Source organism: Trachurus japonicus, chromosome 11 (genome assembly GCF_045865225.1).
Source record: "Trachurus japonicus isolate A0001 chromosome 11, Traja_1.0".
In the NCBI taxonomy this organism is placed as follows: domain Eukaryota; kingdom Metazoa; phylum Chordata; class Actinopteri; order Carangiformes; family Carangidae; genus Trachurus; species Trachurus japonicus.
The window spans coordinates 579,681-601,422 of NC_140917.1; the positions used below are offsets into that span (position 1 = coordinate 579,681).

At 43.3% G+C, this 21,742-nt stretch overlaps 1 protein-coding gene across 1 annotated transcript in view; it reads left to right on the top strand.

Moving 5' to 3' along the window:
- Nucleotides 1-14,156: 14,156 nt before the first annotated feature.
- The window catches only part of hivep1 (HIVEP zinc finger 1), a 50,711-nt gene continuing 43,125 nt past the window's right edge, over nt 14,157-21,742 (top strand). The window contains 1 exon segment of the mRNA XM_085790516.1: nt 14,157-14,418. Coding sequence (XP_085646642.1) covers nt 14,379-14,418 — 40 coding nt within the window. The 5' untranslated portion in view covers nt 14,157-14,378.

Genomic DNA, 21,742 nt, shown 5'->3' on the forward strand with positions numbered 1-21,742 from the left:
TATTTACAACTGTTACTTAATTACTGTATCAAAGTTCTCAAACAAAAGGCAAAAATCTTCTTGCTTCAAGGTTTTATTTGTCACTCCAAGTTGAAGATTAGCCTGCCCTACAATATGGCATAGCCTACATCAAATAAAAAGAGGAGGAAAAAGCAGGAATATATATATATATTTAAGCATCAAAGATGTTCAATCAAACCCACATAGTTTGAAAACACACAGCCAGTATCACAACTACACATAGTGTCCACTAGCTTAATGCTAACGTATAATGTAAAACCTCATAGACGGGCTAACATAAATTAGCATTTTGTGGCAACCTAGAGCCAGTTGTTATGTTATTATCTGGCTGTTGTATCAGTCGCTCTGGTCCATGTTTGTTATTGACCGTCTGGTTTCCTGTTTGGGCTTTTCTCACTGCTAATCTACTGGTTGGTGATCGTCTACGTCAAACATGATCCTGATCCTCTACGGCTCCAGATCAGATTCTTGTTCCTGCTGAAGCTGATTGACATGTTGATCCACTTCAGCTGCAGAATCAGTCAATAAAAGAACCAATCAGTGAAGAGCTGTCAGTCTCGCTGCTTCCTGTCTGAGCTGCAGTTTAAAACTAAAACTCAGTCAGAGAATAAAGACGTCGTCGTCGCTGTGAGGAAACACAGGAGGAGAAGTTGTTGCACTATTCAAATGTGGCATTTGAAGCAGCAGCAGGTGAGTCATAAAGCAGATCCTCTCTGCAGAGCAGGAAGTCTGAGACTCACACAATCACTTATTAAAGGGATAGTTCACCCAAAATATCTCCTCCCCCTCATGTGGACTAAGGGCTGGGAGAAGTTTCAGAGTCCTCGGTTGAGAACGGAGCTCATTTTTCTTTGTCCAAAAAGACACCAAAAAACATCCAAATACCTCCATGCTGCTCGTATGTAATGTCCCTCTTGTATTGAAGCCACGAAATGCAAAATTGTCCCGAAAAAACTGAAATAAGTCTATATTTCAAGCTTGTTTGTAGCAGAAGCTTCTCGAAGCTCCTCTTCCCGGTTCGTCCAAATTGGACGAACCGGGAAGAGGAGCTTCTGCAGTTGGTATCCATTAGCAACCGTCATATGGACATGCACTGCTACGCCGAGACCCCCTGTAACTCAGAGAAGCCACGGAGGACTCTGAAACTTCTCCCAGCCCTTAGTCCACATGAGGGGGAGGAGATAAGGAGTGAAATTTCAATGTTCAATGTGAGTCTGATCAACAGCATCTTCGTCATCAGTGTGAAACTCAAACGGCAGCCGAAGGTGAAGATTTAGATGTTTAACTCCGTTCTACTGCTGACACAACAGTCACATACAAGAACTAATCTGCTGTACAGACCTTTACTTAGAAGTGTGTGTGTGTGTGTGTGGGGGGGGGGGGGGCTGCTGCTGTGGAAAATATGAGCCGAGGAAACACAAGTGAAAACGTAGGTGTGAAGTTACAAAGGTCATTCTGAACGTTGCTGCTAAGAGACGTTGAAACAGACGTGAACAAAACTGTAACGTTTCATCTAAACGCTCGATGTGATTCAAACAGAACTGAGCTAACGAGCTAACGGCTAACGGCTAACGGCTAACAGCTAACGAGCTAACGTTTAGGTGGTGCTAGGCTAGGCTACATCTCTGATAGTGAAATAAAACAATAACGATGAAGCTTTGCTGCTGGTTTGACTGATGCTGAAGCTACAGAAACAGACTGACATGATCAATAACACTTTCAATGTCTAAATATAAAGAATACAAACAGCACAAACACACAAACAGACTCCTCAACACCTCAGACATATTATTTTAAACACCATAGTCCATTTAGAGGGACAGGGTTTGTTTTAATGTGCCATATTTATATTTATCTATTGATTTATTGATTATCTATTTATTACTTTTGTGCACTTTACTCTGTTTTTATCATGTAGGCTACTGCAGCTACTGGGTGTATGTTGTGTTTTTATGTCAGTGTGTGAAGTGTGTGAATAAAGTATTGAAACTTGAAACTTGAAAACAGAATAAACTCTTTTATTGCCTTTTATTTCACTTCCACTGATCAAACTCTTTGATTTTTCTGTTATTTAATTTAATTTTAATTTAATTCAGTTTATTTGATGGGGACAATGCAGGTTAATTAACATAGTGACACCTCCACTCGTTACAAACAAGTCAATGTGACTGATGTTCTGCAGACAGAGATTATAGCTGATGATGCTAGTTTCCAACTCCCGTCCCTAGTTCGGCTTTTAGTAGAAACAAGAAGGTAAGAAGAAAGACATCAGAGTTACATAACAACACTATAAAATGTACAATACATCTAAAATCATACCAAGTCATGACACATTAGAAATGCAAACAGTTCTGATTTTGTTTCAGACAGATTTTAACCTTTGTATTAAAAATCCTAATGTCTGGGGTTAGTTTTATTACGGTCGGTAGCCTAGTGTCTGAGAGAAACAGCATGTCAAAGTCAAGTCAAAGTCAGCTTTATTGTCAATTCCACAATATGTACGGGACAGTGGCGGCTGGTGACTGAAAAAATTGGGGAGGACAGAACACCAGTCCACGGCGTCATGTTATTTTATACTAGTTGACTACTTATCCCTACTTGAAAATTAAACAGTAAAACAATGTCTTACAAGATTTCTTAAAAACAAGATCATTTTTATTCAGTCTTACTGTTTTCAGATTAATACAGGCCTGATGAAAAAGACAGAGCCTTTATAATGGATGTGGAATGTAAAAAAAAAAAAAAAAGCAGGCCAGTATTCAACACCTGTTATGCCACAGTGGGGATTTCACACCCTCTGATTTAAAAAGGAAAAACAAAAACCATGAAAATCTGTAATTATTAATAACAAAGCAAAGTGTTCCACTCAAATTACATCCATATTTGGCTTTTACCTGAGTTGACATAACGTTACAGCGGAGGAAAAAAAAGAAGAAAAAAGTCCGGTCGTGTCTTTGTTTACCCTCCAGCTGCCCAGGTCACGTATCTGAAAACTATGAACAATCTCTCTGACTGCTTCTCTCTGATATCTCCAAACAGTTTATCCAGAAATCTGCTGATATTTCCTTTGAAATCGATGCCAATATCGCTGAAAACTCTGTATTTCTTGTGCTAGGAGCAGCAGGAGCAGCAGGGCTGGGAGAAAAAGTTTGGCGCACATAGCAACAGTAACCAAGGGGGGTTGGAGAACTGTCATTGGACCAACCTGATGTCAATCTTGTGTTCTGGTTGCTGATTGGTAAGGGAGGACGTCCTCCCTTAGCGCGTCATTTTACGTGTCTTAGCCAATCACAGATCAGCATGAAAAAATCCTAAATGCATTGAGTGAATGGAAGGAGATCCTGCCCCGAGGCGTCTAGAGGAGGACAGAAGCCCTCCGTCCTCCCCTAAGCCCCCCCCTTCCTGCTCCCTGCTCCTCACACAGACTGATCTGTCTCCTCCGCCTGCAGGCGGCGCTGTTGAGCTGTTTTAATGGATTTTCTTCCATAAAAGAGATTAAAAAATATATTATAAATGATTTGGTAATGGTTTATTTCAACCAGTTACTCTTTATTAAAAACATGTTGATCTTCCTTTTGCCTCTCAAAAATAGAGGAGGACCAACCTCCTCTGACTCTATGGACCAGCCTCCACTGGTACGGGACATAAGAGAATCGAAATTGTGTTACTCTCAGACCCTCGGTGCAAACAGTAGACAGACAGACAATAAACATCTTAAAAAAAAACAATAAAGCAATATGTGAATCTAAAATACCAATCTAAAATAAATATGAATAAAAAACTAAGCCAAACAAGTAATAAAAATAAATAATAAAAATAAATAAATAGAAGGCACAATAGCAGTAAGTGTATATAAGCATGTGTCAGTAGCTACAGCTGTAGTAGTGGAGCTGTTTCAACATGGAGGTTGTGTTTGTGGTTCGGCCTCAGTTCGTCCATCTTGGTTGTGGAGGGTTTTAAGGTTTTAGGGTTTTAGGGTTTTAGGGTTTTGGGGTTTGGCCCCCCCAGCACCGAGCCCGCAGCTCCGCCCCTGCTGCGGCTGTGATGGGAAAGCCCGGCTGTTAGTGGCGGAGGGACACAACGTGAAGAAACCGTCAGTGCCACCTGTGTGACCTGAGAGAGGTAGAAAATGAAATGCATTTTTAGTTTTACTGTCCTTTTTACCTAGCCTGGCTCTCGCCAGACCCTTAGTTCCGCAAAGCTACGCTGAGCTCCACACAAGGGTCTGGGACTGCTCCATAGGCGATTCATTTCAGAAGGCGGGGCCTTGTAAAAAAAATCTTGTATGTGATTGGATAAACCACTTGTAGTTATCTTGTTGACGTTTTCAGCCACTCACTGCGAGCGCCATTGTGTGTTTGACTCAAAACAGTCGCTTCAGCGTACGTCACACCTCAGAAAGTCCCGCCCGGCGATCCTGATTGGTTCATTATTTTTTGCTACGGGGTTTTGGCATTGGCCTCGAGTCCAGACCCTTGTGTGAAGCTGAGCGTAGCGCCTCTGGTGGAGCTTTGCGGAACTACAAGGGTCTGGCGAGAGCCAGGCTACTTTTTACCACGACTGTCGACATAAACTCTTTCTTAAAATGACCCCGGACTGTCCTGATTGGTTTTCTGTGTCCGATGACTGTAGACTAGCAGACTAACATACCTGTTTAGTGAAAAAGTGTTTTATTTAGCTCAGTATGTGTTGAATGCTTACTAAAAGCACATGGGCGCGCTTTATGTTTGATTGTGGATTGTGCTTTCTGTTGACTGTAGATCCCAGATTAGTGTATGTGGAGATGTTCTTTTGTTTATTGTTATTTAGTAGCAGCTGTAGTAGTGGAGCTGTTTCAACATGGAGGTTGTGTTTGTCGTTCGGCCTCAGTTCGTCCATCTTGGTTGTGGAGGGTTTTAGAGTTTTAGGCATAGATATATATAAGAACTAGATGACTCACCTGCAGCTGTTTACCAATGACACGGCGTAGCCAGCACGGCGGCCATCTTGGTAAGGTCAACTCTCTCCCTCAGAGCATTAAGCCTCTGCTGCATGTTCTGATATAATGACCACAACTTGCTCAGTTTTTGTCCCATTTCAAAACGTTTATGCAGTTATGATGCAGCATATTTAGAATCACGGATAATTTTAATAATGTATTTTTTTTGTAAAAGTAACATTATAGCGACATTATGCAAATAGTTAAAGTAATAGCTACATACTGATTTATTTTCACAGAGTTATGAATAGTTTTTTTTTAGTGCAGATGACTGGATCACCATCTACTGCACTGGAACTGCAGCCAGAGTCAGAGACAGTTGCCCGTCCTCATATGGCCGACTGTGAGCTACGCCTGCCTGTAGTCCGATCCACCCCCTTGGTTTTAGGGTTTTAGGGTGTTGGGGTTTTAAGGGTTTGGCCCCCCCAGCACCGAGCCCGCAGCTCCGCCCCTGCTGCGGCTGTGATGGGAAAGCCCGGCTGTTAGTGGCGGAGGGACACAACGTGACCTGACAACAAGGAACCTCCGGGAAAACCGTCAGTGCTAAAGTATGTGCAGCAGAGAGGGAGGGGGGCCCCGAGAGGAGGGGGCCCGACGGCCGACAGCAGCAGCAGCGACCAGCAGCAGCGACACAGCTCTACCGCTGCAGAAACCAGGGACTTTAGTTTAGTTTAGTTCAGACATGTTAAAAGAAATAAAACGTAATACAGAAATGGACAGACATAACAAATAAAAACTTTGCAAAGACAACATATGAACAAAATAAAAATAAATAAAAAAATTGTTTGTTTGTTTTTTCATATCGGAAAAGGAGTGGGAAGAAGTAAAACTTATTTACTCCCACCCCTTATTCATAAATGATCTATCAAGTTATCTAGTCATTATAGAAAATAGAAATACTTTATTTAATCCCCGAGGGGAAATTTAAAATGTCACAGAGCAGCAGCAACAACACAGATCACAAACACTGAGTAAAAATACATGAAGACATAAAAACACACAGTGTATTAAAACACAGAATTAAAAAGAAATAAATATATGAATAAGAGATGCGTGTAGAAGGTTAAAAAGTGAAGAAGTGCTGGGTCCAGGATGCTGATGGTGACTGAATTAATTCATCAGATTGAGGAGTCTATACAATAAATTAATTTATGAGTTATTTAACTGGATTTATTCTAATATATTATTATATTTATATACATATTTACTCTAACATATGATTACTAATCTTTATCTCTCTATATAGTCACTCTAGCCTATAGTGTAGTTTATAAAACTGCAGATAGAAAAGCAACTTCAGCCAATACTTCTACTCATCATACCCAGAGTTAAATAAATCAACATGTGGTGGATATGAAACTAAATAATAATAATGTCTAAACATTCACACGCTGCAGAAATACGACTCTGCACTCAGTGTGATGTGTTTACATTGTTGGTCAAAGGTTCATAGACATGTTAATGTAATCTATAGAGAAAATTAAAACCCTGCCCCAGTACTCACTGGTAAATCAGAAATGTAGATACAATTTATTTCATGTTATTGGACAAATTTGTGGTTTGTAAATTGAGAAGTTAAACTACAAAAAAATGACCCAAAAGTAGTTGAACTACTCGACGCAGCAGAGAATCTGATGTAGTTTAAGTCTCCACAACACTGTGTGTGTGTGTGTGTGTGTGTGTGTGTGTGTGTGTTGGGTTATTCATTTCATTTTCATTTATTTGTTTATTTGTAACGGGACTTCATGAACATACGATATGTAAATAACCAGATTTAGCTCTAAAGCTCATTTCCATCTGCAGCGGTTCATACTACAACAACATTAGACAAGAACAAGAACAACATGGTACAAATACCATATATCACAGTATATAAGCTACAATATATCACAGTAGCTTCAGTCAGGAGGAGCAAAGAGTGAAATTAAAATGTGTGTGTGTGCGTGTCTCAGACGTTCGATTGAGGGACGACAGATCCAATATCAGTGGCTGGTGAATCGTAGCATCGTGACGTATAATCTGTGCTCCTGCGTTATCCAATGAGGAAAAAAATACCACACTTTCATCCTGGATTTACTCAAAAATAGAATTTAGCACCAAGTTTGTTCTCCATCGTCTGATAGATGAGTTATTACACTGATGTTAAGATGATGTTAATCACATTCAATTTTCTTTTCTGTAGTTTTAAGATTCATTAAAGTGCATCTATCGTAAAGTGCTGGTTTTAAAGTGCATGGAGTAAAGTGAATACTATTTTTAGTGAATGAATGAATGAATGAATGAATGTTTTATTTTTGTGTTCCATCCCATATGAGATTACAAGACACAATAACAAATACAGAAACAAAGACTAGACCTTAGTCCTTCCTGGTGGTGTTACTGCCACACAGGTGAGACATAAAGAAACAGTTTCAGATACTTTCAGTACTCAACTATATATCGCTCTTCGTCTCGTTGCCCTTTTCAAGAAATAAAGACAATGCAAATACTGTTTATTCAACTGAAAAAGAAGTTTTATCTTCTCAGCATCGTCTAACCACACAAACTCATTATTTGCATCTATCTAACTAAACAGTTTTAGTCTTCTAGAGTCGTAGAAAGGACAGTAGAACACTAAATGAGTTTCATCCTTCACCTCCTGGATGTCACAGAAATTACAAATTCTATCATCTTCTGCTGTGCCGACATGTCTGCCTGTCTCCATATGAAGACCAAGAAGAGAACTAGTGTTCAGGCCCAGTTGTTCAAAGGTAATCCAATTAGATTTTGGATAACGGATCGGATCAAATCTTGAAAATGGGTTGTTCAAAACCAAAAACGTATTCTGAGATCGGATTAGATCACGTAATCCAATCTTGGTTTTAATCTGGATAAAACCCTCAGTTTGTGTTGTTCAAAACTTTTCAGTAGGATCGGGAAAACTTTGATCCAAAAAATCTGGATTATTCTGATCCCAGCAGTTGGGTGGATTTCAGGAACAAAATGTGATTTAAATTAAATTCAAACTGGTCAAATAAACAATATTCATAATATAGTATATAAACATTTATTGATTTACATTTTGCACCTAATTTTAAACCACAACAGTGATTAGTAAATAATGTTAACTTTTGAATATTCTACAACTGAAAAACTTTTCCCCAAACTGAATTTAATGAAATTTGAAGTTTGAATTTTAAAATTTGAAGTTTGAATTTTGAAATTTGAAGTTTGAATTTGAAACACATGGGGAAATATATGTATATTTGTATATATTTGTGTATATTTGCTTTTTTCAATTTATTTTAACAGCTCAACCAGAGTCTGGCTGTTTAAAAGACATTGAAGAAACAACAAAGAGCACAGAAAACAACACATACACTCCGTTTTCAAATAAACACACTTGAGTGACCTCATGCTGCTGTTCTACCTGTTGTTTACCGACCAATCAGCCTTCAGTGTGATGCACAGTCCCATCTAGAGCATCATTATCCAGATTTGGTAATCTTGAAAATTTGGATTTGGATCAGACTGATCCAAATCCAATTTTGCTTTGAACAACTGGAATAAAAGTAAAACAGATGACGTGATCCTGGATAGCGAAAAGGGGATTTCAAAATCCGGATAATTTTTATCCAGATTACACCTTTTGAACAACTGGGCCTGATCAGTCCGCCGTGTTTTCAGATGTTTTAAACCTCCACATGTTGAGTTTCCTCCTGACCGCGGTGATGGAGCTGCTGCTGTTGAGCAGCTTTAGACTGATACAAACTACATGTTGTGTTGTCGTGTTGTTGTGTTACTGAGTGTTGTATCGTGTCGCTGCGCCGCGGCCGTCGCGGGTCGGGCCCCCCCTCAGCCCTCTGCCCCCCCCCTCTGGCCGGGAGGCGGGGACGGGACCCCCGCTGACGTCAGAGGCCTGTGTGTCTGTTTCCTGCAATAGAAAGTAGCGACGAGCTGAAGGAGAAACATCTCTGCTGCCCCGCTGCCCCCCCACTGCCCCCCGCTGCCCCCCGCTGCCCCACCGGCCACCTGGAGCCGCTGCACCTGAGGCCGCGGAGGGATCGGACCCAGCACCGCCCTGCGCCCTGCGCCGCTGCGGAGCGGAGTGATCCCCGGTTCGAGTCCGCGGCTGCAGCAGCGGCCCGGAGGTTCTGGTGGCGGACGGACATGCGGCTGCCGCGGCGGTGCGTCGGTCCCGAGGCTCCGCGACCACGGTGCTAGTCCGCCGGACCGAGCAGGTGAGGCAGAGGCACTACTTTATCTGGCGCAGTGGTGTGTGTGTGTGTGTCCGTGTGTGTGTGTTTCTGCTGCAGAGCGCGAGGGAGTGTTCCTGTGGCACAGTGTGTGTGTGTGTTTCTCTGTGTGTGTGTGTGTGTTTCTGTGTGTGTGTGTGTGTGTGTTTCTCTGTGTGTGTGTGTGTGTGTGTGTGTGTGTGTGTGTGTGTGTGTGTGTGTGTGTGTGTGTGTGTAGTGCAGTGAGGGGTTTTCCCTGGCCCCGCCCCCCCCCCCCCCCCCTCCTCGCGCTCACAGGGCGTTCACGTGTTGCAGCGGGCTCGCGCTCCGCTGTTCCCACTTCCCACGCGCTGTTCTGCTGACGTCACGCTGCAGGTAAAGGAGCAGCTCCTCGCGCCGCTGCAGCCGCCCCGCTTCGTTTCATTTGGCGCGAACCTCCGGACCCGTCGATGACGTCACGGCTCCGCGTTACATAACGACGGAGGCTCAGGTGTGTGTGACACCGCGCGCGCCCAGGTGAACTACTGCTGCTGCTGCTGTCCGGTGAGCGCGAGCCCCTCGTGCACCTGAGGTGGCGATGACGTCATCGCTCCGGCGACAGGAGCATCAGCTGGAGGAGGTGACGTAATGCTGCTGCACCAGCACCCAGCAGGTGTGTGTGTGTGTGTGTGTGTGTGTGTGTGTTTACGTCTGTACATGATCAACGAGCTGCAGCTGACGGTTGTTTTCATTATGGGATGGAGCAGAGCCTCTATAACATATCTATATCTATATCTATATATATATAGATATAGATATATATTAACATATCAGCTGTAACATGTTGTGTAGCTGCATTAAACAGAATCAAGTGGCTGCAGCACCGTGTTGTGTGTTTGTTGTGTGTTTGCTGTGTGTGTAGTCTCTACGTGTGTGTAAATGTCCGTTTGAAGCTGCTGTGGAGTAAAACCACCTCCAGAAAGACGTGTCCATGTTTTCTAGTTCGTGGGTTGAATCCGTGTTCACAGAGAAGACTTCGTAGTCGTAGAAATTAAAACTTTACACTCACAGCTTTTAGATTCATACTCACATAACAACAACAACTTCTGAGACTCGTGTGTGTGACAGCTGAACTGTTTTATTGACATAGTGTTTATCATTATGAGTCTTCTGGTTAGAGTGATGGACTCATCTCTGTGGAAGTGGAAGTGTTCTGACTCCATCAGCTGCTGCCAGAGGAGATGATGATGATGATGATGATGATGATCCACCGCTGATGAAGCCGTTCAGCTCCTCTAAAGGGCTGTTCACACCAAACGCGATGAACGCGATTTTTTCGCGCGACAAATGAGAATCCGTCGCGCTATCGCTCATGTTTTGTCGCGTGACCGTTTTATGTAAATTTGCGTCATCGCGTCATCGCGTCATCGCGTCCCCCCTCCCCTCTACTGTCAATCCAGCTACAGGACGGATGTAAAAATGTGTGGAGACACATAAAGGACGTGCACGGTTCCCTACGTTGCTGTGTCAGGCTGCAGGTGTTTAACGGAGCTCTGCCCCGTTCAGAGGTGAAGGAAGCCCTGAGTGGAAAGACGTCGCCTCGATGTAGAATGTGTTCAATTAAAGTGAAACTAACACATTATATATATATATATATATGTCCATTACACACTGAATGAAACATCCCATGTCTTTATTTATTCAGTTTATTTTAATAGTAATAATTATGACTAACATTCAGTGAAGACCTAAAATTCAGTATCTCCAAAATGGAAATATTGCAAAGGATTTTTTTTTTTAAAGCATTTTTAATATAGAAATGTTGGTCCATCTATATGCACTCAATACTTGGTTGGGGTTGAACTACTGGAAATTGACTTTTCCATGATATTGTAATGTAATCTCTTCTTAAGCACCCCCCCCCCCCCCACGCCAGACAATTCCTCTCTTTTTTGGTCCTGACCCGTTTGCATCCCTGTCTTTGTGTATTTGGTGTCTTGGAGCGACGTTCCCGCGCTGGCGGACAGGGAGTAACGTGTCCTACTGGGTTTTACCTGACAAGGGCAGGGAGAAGGGAGGGGGGGGGGGGGGGGGGGGGGGGGGGGGGGGGGGGGGGGGGGAGGAGGGGGGAGGGGAGGGGGGGGGGGGAGCAACATGGAGGAGAACCTGAAGAAGAGACCAAGGCTGTATTCGAAACCACATACTATACTGCTAGTACGTACTGATTTGGCCAAAATGTAGTATGTAGTATGCAGTATGCGAACAAAAGCTAAATCTGCAGTATGTGAAAAGTTCCCGGATGTCGTACTGATTCGGAAAATATCTCCAGTATCTGACCAGTCTACATGGCGTACTGTATCCCACAATGCAATGCTCCCCTGACGTCTAACCGTAACCAGAGCGTAACCAAAGACGGTAGTGTAGCCGTGTACCGTAACTATAGTTTAATAAAATAAAACTTAATGCAGACTGATCGGTTCATTGTAAAATATTCATTTATTTATTGTAAATGTGGTGATTTCTGTAGGTAACGTTAGGCTCCAACACACACAGGAAGCTTCACTTTACATTCAGACTAACTAATGCTACTGATACAGCTGTTAGATTTCATCACTGAGACCAACATTTATCTCCTAGAAATACTTTAACCAGCCGGTGGTAAACCTCTAAAAACCTGCGGGTAAGTTAATTAGCGATGGTTTTCTCCCCCGGGATGAGGACGGAGGTTGGCCGGCCGAGCAGCTCTGCAGACCGGCTGCTGTCTCTGTGATGTCCCGGTCGCTGCAGAGCTTCACTTCTCTGAAAAACATCGGAGCAAACTTCTAAACAGCCGTCGTTTGGATCAACTGGCCGTAGATTTGGATCTAAACAGTTACTTTCTCACATGAAAACATATTAAAACTCTATAAAGTTACATAATAACAGCGCTAGAACGGGAAATAAAACAGCTTTTAGCCTGTTTTACAGCTACTGCTACCGGTGGCTGTGAAATGCATTCTGGGAAACTCGTATACTGCATACTGCGATGATAACGGCGTCTGTCTGCTGAAGTAGCAGACTGAATCCCACATTCAGTATGCAGTATACAGTACATACTAACGCAGTATGTAGTAGGCAGTACGGTAGTATGCGGTTTAGAAAACAGCCCAAGAGCTTCAGAAGTGGATCCTACTAAAGAGAAAAAGTCTTCCTGTACGGCAGAAGAAAGAGAGAGAGAAACGGTAGCGGTTCCACCGGGCCAGACGCCATGTTGAGGCGCCGTCGCATCGTTGTAATAACACATAAATCCTCTAGGGGGCGATACAAGTTACACACTATAGACCGAATCTCCTTGTTGTTTACATTCTACTTCCTGGTAGAAAACCAGCTGTAATGTGAATGAGATCAGTAACAAACCAGAGTTTAGCTATATATCATATTTTTCACGCCCTATCACTGTTTACGATATTTTTTTCCGTAGGATGAGTCTGGGAAAGTCCCACCTTCCCCGCCTCTGATTGGCTGGATGAATTCTCCTCCGATTGACGTCATCTCACAACAGTACTGTAGTCAACTAAAATACACACAACTGAAGTACTTGATGTAATCAGACGCCATGGCGTAGCGGTTTGTGTGTTCGCCTGCGGTGTGGTGAATCCCAGTTCGATCCCCGCTGGTTTCACATTACGAAAAATGTAGTTTTTAAATTTATATTCCAAGTTTACATTTAGAGTTTGAGAGAAGTGTAATTGTGCCGTTGGTTGGGTTTAGGCCATGAAGAAAGGAGTTGGTTCAGTTTAGTAACTAGACCAGGTAGAGGCTGGACAGGCCAGGTAAGTAGAGAGAGTCCAGGTAGATCTAGACACTTATCACACTTTACCAACAGCCTGCGTTTCACAGCCGTTTCACAGCCAAAACAAACAACCAATCAGGCGAGAGCCCTTCTAGCCAATCAGAGGCGGGAACGGCGGGAACTCATCCGGCACTCATCCTACGAAAAATAAATATCGCTCACCGTTTAGACAAATCTGAAATGATTGAAGAAACATTACTATTTCTGTGTGTGTGTTTTGTGTTGCTATGTGTTGTATTTATTCAGTTTGGGGGAATCACAGTGTCTAGAAAGCATCAGTGGCTCAGCTGACAGGGACAGCTAACGGTAGCTAAGCTAACGGCAGCTAAGCTAACGGTAGCTAAGCTAACAGCGGTAGTTAAGCTAACAGCAGGACGTCAGCTGTTAAAACCCTCCCGTTGTGGGACACCACATGAAACTACTCCAGTTAGCTCAGTCATGTTGGAACTCAGATATCCGCTGGAGAAAATATTTTTTCATGGAGCGTTTATTGAGTCACTGAGTTATTAAAGTTAAACAGGTAGCTAACCGTTAGCCCGGCTAATCTATGATAACCATGACTAATTACAAACGTGCACACAGAAATAGTAATGTTTGTCCAGTCATTGGTTTTATAAACTTTACAAACATCAGATTAGTCTAAACGGTGATATAGTGACATGAAAAAGTAGATAAATATAGTGAAACTCTCGTCCGTCACTATTGTTCTCATGCTGGTTTTCTACCAGGAAGTAGTTGGAAACAACAAGGAGATTCAGTCTCTAGCTTTAACGCTAAGGTCAAATAACACACAGGTTCATATTCATGTGAGGGGTGTGTGTGTGTGTGTGTGTGTGTGTGTGTGTGTGTGTGTGTGTTTCTAAACAGCCAACAGAGTGTCAGCTGCACGGTGATCTAACATACAACCAGTTATTAGATGATGATACTTTAATCGGTTATTGTTCCATTAATCGATTAGCCTAATTGTTGCGGTTCTACACAACTCAGGCTGGTGGTGTGTGTATATGTGTGTGTGTGTGTGTGTGTGTGTGTGTGTGTATATGTGTGTATATGTGTGTGTGTGTGTGTGTGTGGTTGCAGCACCTGTTGAGGCTGAATCAGAGTCTGTGTTGGAGCAGCTGCAGCACAGAGACCGACTGAACTGTGCAGAGCATGTTGAGCTGCTTCTCACTCTGTGTGTGTCCCTCTGTGTGTGTGTGTGTGTGTGTGTGTGTGTGTGTGTGTGTCTGTGTGTGTCTCTCTGTGTGTGTGTGTGTGTGTGTCCCTCTCTGTGTGTGTGTGTGTGTGTGTGTGTGTGTGTGTGTAGACCAGGACCCGGCTCGTCTTCCTCTTCCTCCACGATGCAGCAGTGAAGATGCCGCGAACCAAACAGAACAACCCCAAGAACCTGAAAGGTGAGTGATGCCTCATGACCTTTGACCTGAGCAGTGTGTGTCCTCACCCCCCCCTCTACACACACACACACACACACACACACACACACACACACACACACTGAAAATCAAATCCAGCAAACACACATTCAGCTCAGAAACAGAATAAAGAGCCACAAGGAGAAGAAACGAGTTCAATAGTTGGTTCATCAGGAGGAAACAGTGAGTCAGTGAGTCAGTGAGTCGTTCAGTGAGTCGTTCAGTGAGTGGTTCGGTGAGTCGTTCAGTGAGTCGGTGAGTCGTTCAGTGAGTCGTTCAGTGAGTCAGTGAGTCAGTGAGTGGTTCAGTGAGTCGGTGAGTCGTTCAGTGAGTCGTTCAGTGAGTCAGTGAGTCAGTGAGTGGTTCAGTGAGTCGGTGAGTCGTTCAGTGAGTCGTTCAGTGAGTTGTTCAGTGAGTCAGTGAGTCGTTCAGTGAGTCAGTGAGTGGTTCAGTTGGCTGCTTGACGGCGTGTTGGAGACGACGGAGGTGAAACTAGAGGAGGAAATGAGCTGAAAACTGATTCGTCTTCAGTTCACCTGCATGTTCAGAACTAACTACACAGTGGTGAACTGCTCCTTTAATGATGAATCAACCACCACAATAAAATGCTGCTTCAGGTTAAATAATGGAGCTAAATGACAACGACTATGGGATGGCAAAGTAAAGAGGTAGATCATCAAAGTTAATGACTGGTGGACAGATGAACCTTCATTAGTGTTTAAAGGGCCAGTTCAACATTTATTCAGATCCTCCTCTCACCATAACCCCTATAGTCACAGCAGCAGGTTTATGTCACTTAATCATCGGTGCATGTTGTTTTGAGATGGGCGGGGCAGAGTCGTGAGCTGCTCAGTGAACGGTCCAGGTCCCCTGTCCCTCATCACACTCATCAAATACACAATCCAACAACTCCACAACGCTCTGGTGGACAAGTTGTGAGCTGCACATTCACCACGCTATGAGATAATAACACAACGTTACCACACAGAGTTGTTTTAGAGGGAAATGCAGCCGGAACTACATTCCAGACACGGCTGCTGCTGGGCGGAGGGATTTCAGAAGAGAAAGTAGTTCAGAGGATTTGCTTCATGTGTCGTAATGTTACATGATTATCTCATAGCGTGGTGAATGTGCAGCTCACAACTTGTCCACCAGAGCGTTGTGGAGTTGTTGGATTGTGTATTTGATGAGTTCACCTCCACTGTGTTCACTGAGCAGCTCACGTCTCTGCTCCGCCCATCTCAAAACAACATGCACCGATAATTAAAGGTGATGAACCTGCTGCTGTGACTCCTATAGGGGTTATGGTGAGAGGAAGAGCTGACTAAATGTTGAACTGGCCCTTTAATCATTACTTTTCTTCAGTTCGTGTGTGTGTGTTCTTCTAGAACTAAGGCCACGCTGACCTTTGACCTTTGACGTCTTCTCAGGTGAAGGTTTGTTGTGTTGAGGTTTGAGGCGCCTGAACCCAACATGGTGTGTGTGTGTGTGTGTGTGTGTGTGTGTGTGTGTTCAGTAGGGATGGGAACCAAAATTCGGTACTTTTTTGGTACCGACCGAATTCCCACCAAAGTACCGAGTATTAGTGATGCGCGGGCCGGGTTTTTTTCCAACCCGCGGGTCCCGCATCTATGAAGTATTTTGGCCCGCCCCGCTGCTATTAAACGTCAGACAGCGGCCTTTTTTACTTTGAAAGGGCAGACAGAGGCGCTGTGTTGCCGGTAGCTTGTCAGTGTGGACTGTGGAGCTCATGAGGAGTGAGAGAGTCACAGCGTGTAGCAGCCGCGGTGGCCGCCGCCTCTCGTCCTCCCCAGTCCCTGCTCTCAGTGAAACCAGCCCCGCTCTGCTGATGCACCCAGCCGCCGTCTCATCCGGTTCCCTCACACCTCCGCCGGCTTTCCCCTCAACATCAGCGCGGCCCTGATAACACACTCTGGACTTCATCGTCAGTTTTTTTAATGACCCGCCCCGACCCGCACCGCAAATAAAGTAAAGATTTCTTGACCCGCACCGCCCCGCCCCGCGGGCTGACCCGCGGGACCCGCGGGCTACGGGTCAGCCCGCGCATCACTACCGAGTATCGATTCACATAAAGTCAATCGGTACCACATTTCAGTACCTGAACGCACCTTCGTCGTGCGTCAGCGAGAGAGAGAGAGAGAGCAGTCTGCATGAGTCTCTCTCTCTCTCTCTCTCTGAAATGAGACAGAGAAGCGGTAGCGCCAGCCCGTCGTTTTAAATCACTACCTGAAGAACAGCCGTCCGTCATTTAACGTGAAGAACGGACTGTTGTGACAATCTGTACTGAAGCGGTCCGGTCCCGAGTCCCGAGTCCCGCTTCTCATCACAGCGGCGCCATTCAAGTCCTCGTCACGTAATGAGAGCATCTAAACATCTAAACATCTAAACATCTAAACTAATTAATCGCATTTTAATCGCATATAAATATTTGACCTGAGAACAGTGAGAAGCATTTTTTTTTCACATGGATTTTAGTATACCATTGAATGACTGAATACATAAGCTAAAGCATTCAAGGTGGTACTTAACCAAGACCAACAGACTAGGGATGCAAATTATCCATTAATTCATGAATGGATATTTGATACATACAGATTAAATGGTCTTTCCTTCCAATACACTATGATGATTACTGTAGTATTTAACTAGGCTACTTAAATCACAGTAGCATAAACTGATTTGTTGAACTCAGCCTGATGTAAACATTAATAAAACTCAGTAACCAATCACACAGCAGCTCCATGTTGTCCCTGTGTGATGTTCAGGGACAGGTCAGGACAGTCTGAAGACAGAGCTCTGAGGGTGAAGTCCTGTCATAATGAGATGAGCTGCACCTGTGACAGTGACAGGTCATAGATATAGCCCTGCAGCTGAGCAGTTAGCGCTATATAGCTCATTTAGCGTGCGCCCGTGTCTGTGTATCTATGTACAGGCAGAGATCAGAGATGGTGTTTTAAATAACCATGCTAGAGTTTCACCAGCTCTCATCTCTGCCAGTCAGCCTCTCAAACTGCCGCCTCTCTCGCGTGCGGGCGCACCGCACGTAGACACACGGGAGAAAAAAAAAAAAAATTGAAAAAAAAAAAAAATTTAATAAGTGTGATTAAAATGCGTTAATTTTTTTAACGCGTTAATTTTTGTGTAGTTAATTAATCGTAATTAATACGTTAAAGTCCCGGCCCTAATCTAAACATCTAAACATCTAAGCGAGGATGAAGTCTCCCCCTCTCCTCTCGTCAAAACGTCAAGTCCACATGTTGCAGAGTTTGCAGCAGTTTCAGTTGTTTTTTTTATTTCACAAAGTTCCACACAGAGCTTTCTGAGGCTGTAGGAGTCTCTCCATGTTTCTCATTTTCCCACAGTAAAAACAGACATTTTTTCAGACAAGACGACAGTCTCATAAACTTTTTTTTTTTCATTGAATGACTATTCCATTATATGAAAATCATTGCCCATCCCTAAAACATAAAATACTCTTAAAGGCTGAGGAGTTGTGATGTTGTTAAGAGGTAAATATTACAATTTTAGACATTTAGATTTTTTTTTTTTACTGTAAATTACCACACACAAAAAGTACAGAAAACAGGTACTGATTGGTACCGGTATCGGTTCCCAGGTACCGAGTATCGATACCGTATCGATTCAAATGCGAAAGGTACCCATCCCTGTGTGTGTGTGTGTGTGTGTGTGTGTGTGTGTGTGTGTGTGTCTGTGTGTGTGTGTGTCTGTGTGTGTGTGTGTGTGTGTGTGTGTGTGTGTGTGTGTGTGTGTGTGAGCGACAGCCGGTGGGAGCATATTGAGGCTGCGGCGGCGCTGCGCTGTGATTGGCTGGCGGCCGGGTGTTGTAGCTGACAGACCGGGTGTGAAGCGGCGCTGCCAGCTCCTCTCTCTGTCTGTGTCTCCCTCTGTTTGTTTACCACATCGCCACTTCCTGTTTGGGCTGCGCTCGTTTCCACGCCGACGCTCCAGCTGCTCACAGGCCCCGCCCCCGTTTCCACGGCTCCAAACAGCTGAGCCAACATCTGGACTGAAGCTGTGACCTCTGACCTGTCATCAGACAGGAAGTCACATGTTCAGTCTGGGACCATGCTCTGATCAAAGTCTGACACATTTCTCATTTTTCATATAAAATGTCCCAAAATCGATTTAAAAAAATAAAAAAATCAAACAAATTCTAAGGAAAATCCATTTCCTTAGAATTTAAAGGGACAACCAGGAGTTTCTCCATCGGCAGAACGAAAAATTCCGCGACAATAAAAAAGTCTGATATTAATGTGGATGAATCTCCGTTACCACTTGTTAATGGTCCATTTTAGATAAATCTATGGTTTTGTCTCTATGGTTATTTTGTTATTATTAGTGGTGGTGGAAATGCTGGGCGAGCCGACCAGCGTTTCTTTACTTTCGGTTTCGTGGCGAGTCATGAGAATAACGCCGCCGTATGAATCTCCGTTTATGGTGGGAACTACGACGGTATGTGATCGTCTTCCAACCTCTGACTTTAATTCTTGATGAATGAAAACATGAGTCTGTCTTGCGCCGGTCAAAGAATTTCACGGTGCGGAGGCTCATAAATGTAGTGTGGAAACACTTCACTTTAACAAAACTCCTGGTTGTCCCTTTAAAGGTGTACAGAAACGTCCGTTTGTCCCGTTTGTCGCGCCGAGTTGTCACGAGCTGCAACACGAGTTTACCCGAGAAATGAAAACGAATTTGATTGGTCGTTATCGAGCGGGCGGGATATTCAAAGCTTGGAGCTCCGTGTGTGTGTGTGTGTGTGTGTGTCTCAGACGTTTGATTGACGGATGATGGATCCAATATCAGTGGCTGATGAATCGTAGCAACATGACGTATTAATCCGTGTGCCTGCATTATCCAATACGGCAAAAAACGACCACACTTTCATCCCGGATTTACTGGAAAATAGAATTTTGCACAAAGTTTTAGGCTCCATCGTCTGAAAGATGAGTTATTACACTGATGTTAAGACCCACAGTGGAATCACATTCAATTTTCTTTTCTGTACAGCTTTAAGGAATACATGATATTGCTTTTATGCAACAGTTTCAACTAGGGATGTCACGATTACTTGCTTTCACAATTAATCATGGTATTAAACGACACAATTAATTTATCGCAAAGATTCCTAAATACCGTCACTTTCCAAAATAGATTATATCGGAACCATCTTGGCAAATGTGGCGCCAAAGTAAAGGCAAATGCACAAATACTGGTCCAGTTACCTAATGTAACATTGAATCGGTAGGAATTTAAAAGTTTGTGTGTCATTTGTAATTTAAAAAAAAGAAAGAAAAAAAAGGATTAAAATAAACTTAAATACTTGGTTAAGATGACAATTAATTCCCCTGGGGAATGTAATTGGTCCTTTATTAATAGATAGTTAAAATATTTTGTGTAAATAATTAGCTTCGGAATTATTTAGACTATATTTGATTTTACACATTCATAGTGTTGTGAAATTAATTAATGCATAATAATCGTGGTAATCGTATCACCGTGATTATTTCTCTGACAATAATCGTACCAAGAAAATGTATAATCGTGACATCCCTAGTTTCAACAATTCCATCTCAGCATGGATAAATGTTTAAAACTCAATAGATGTTTAAAGACACTTCAGTCGTTCTGTCTTGTAAAGCAGACTGGAGCAGATCATGAGGATCCTTTCACACCGACAGACTGAAGCAGGAATCATTAGGAATCTAATCCTTTTGAATGGAATCGTAGCCACAAAAATTGTGTGTTGAGGAAGTTTTAGCTTTTTACTTGAAGGTTTTATTGCACGATTAACAGAAAGTGTTTTAAGGAGGAATATGACTGAATCTGACTGAATGCTGTTGTCGTGTGGAAGAGGAACGTAGCCTACGTGTGGGGAGAGTTACACAGAGGGAAGCTGAGCTGGTTAAAGTCTGTATAGTGCAGAGTTGTTGTGTTGCATCATACAGTGTGTTTGTGTGTGTGTGTGTGTGTGTGTGTGTTCCTAAGGTCATTACAGTCATTTACATTAAAAACTCTCTGACAGAAACATAGAGTAAAAGGTAAAACAGAGAAAGAGAAGCTGCTCTCAGGTCGCTGCCCTGCTGAAACTTCACTCATGGTTAAGTGTGTGTGTGTGTGTGTGTGTGTGTGTGTGTGTGTGTGTGTGTGTGTGTGTGTGTGTGTGTGACACTGTGTGTGTGTGTGTGTGTGTGTATGTGTGTGAGTGTGTGTGTGTGAGTGAGAGAGAGCTCCTATGACGCAGGTTGTGGTAACGAAGCAGGAAGTTGGAACTCCTCAGCTCCTCCTCTCGTTTTCTGTTCAGTCTGCTCAGACAGAGTTTCTAACCAGCTGCACACACACACACACACACACACACACACACACACACACACTGGTTAACTGACTCTGGTTAAACAACTCTGTGTGGTAACGTTGTGTTATTATCTCATAGTGTGGTGAATGTGCAGCTCACAACTTGTCCACCAGAGCGTTGTGGAGTTGTTGAATTGTGTATTTGATGAGTTTGATGAGGGAAACCAAGAAATCCCATAATGAGCCTCCGTAGCGTAGCTCTGAGCAGCTCACGGCTCTGCTCCGCCGTTCTAAAAACAGCTTGCATCGACAATTAAAGGTAACGAACCTCCTGCTATGACTATAGGACGAATCTCCTTGTTGTTTCCAACTACTTCCTGGTAGAAAACTAGCATGAGAACAATAGTGACGGACGAGAGTTTCACTATATTTATCTACTTTTTCATGTCACTATATCACCGTTTAGACTAATCTGATGTTTGTAAAGTTTATAAAACCAATGATTGGACAAACATTACTATTTACGTGTGCACATTTTTGTAATTAGTCATGGTTATCATAGATTAGCCGGGCTAACGGTTAGCTAGCTGTTTAACTTTAATAACTCAGTGACTCAATAAACGCTCCATGAAAAAATATTTTCTCCAGCGGATATCTGAGTTCCAACATGACTGAGCTAACTGGAGTAGTTTCATGTGGTGTCCCACAACGGGAGGGTTTTAACAGCTGACGTCCTGATGTTAGCTTAGCTGCCGTTAGCTTAGCTACTGTTAGCTTAGCTACTGCTGTTAGCTTAGCTACCGCCGTTAGCTTAGCTACCGTTAGCTTAGCTACCGTTAGCTGTCCCTGTCAGCTGAGCCACTGATGCTTTCTAGACACTGTGATTCCCCCAAACTGAATAAATACAACACATAGCAACACAAAACACACACACAGAAATAGTAATGTTTCTTCAATCATTTCAGATTTGTCT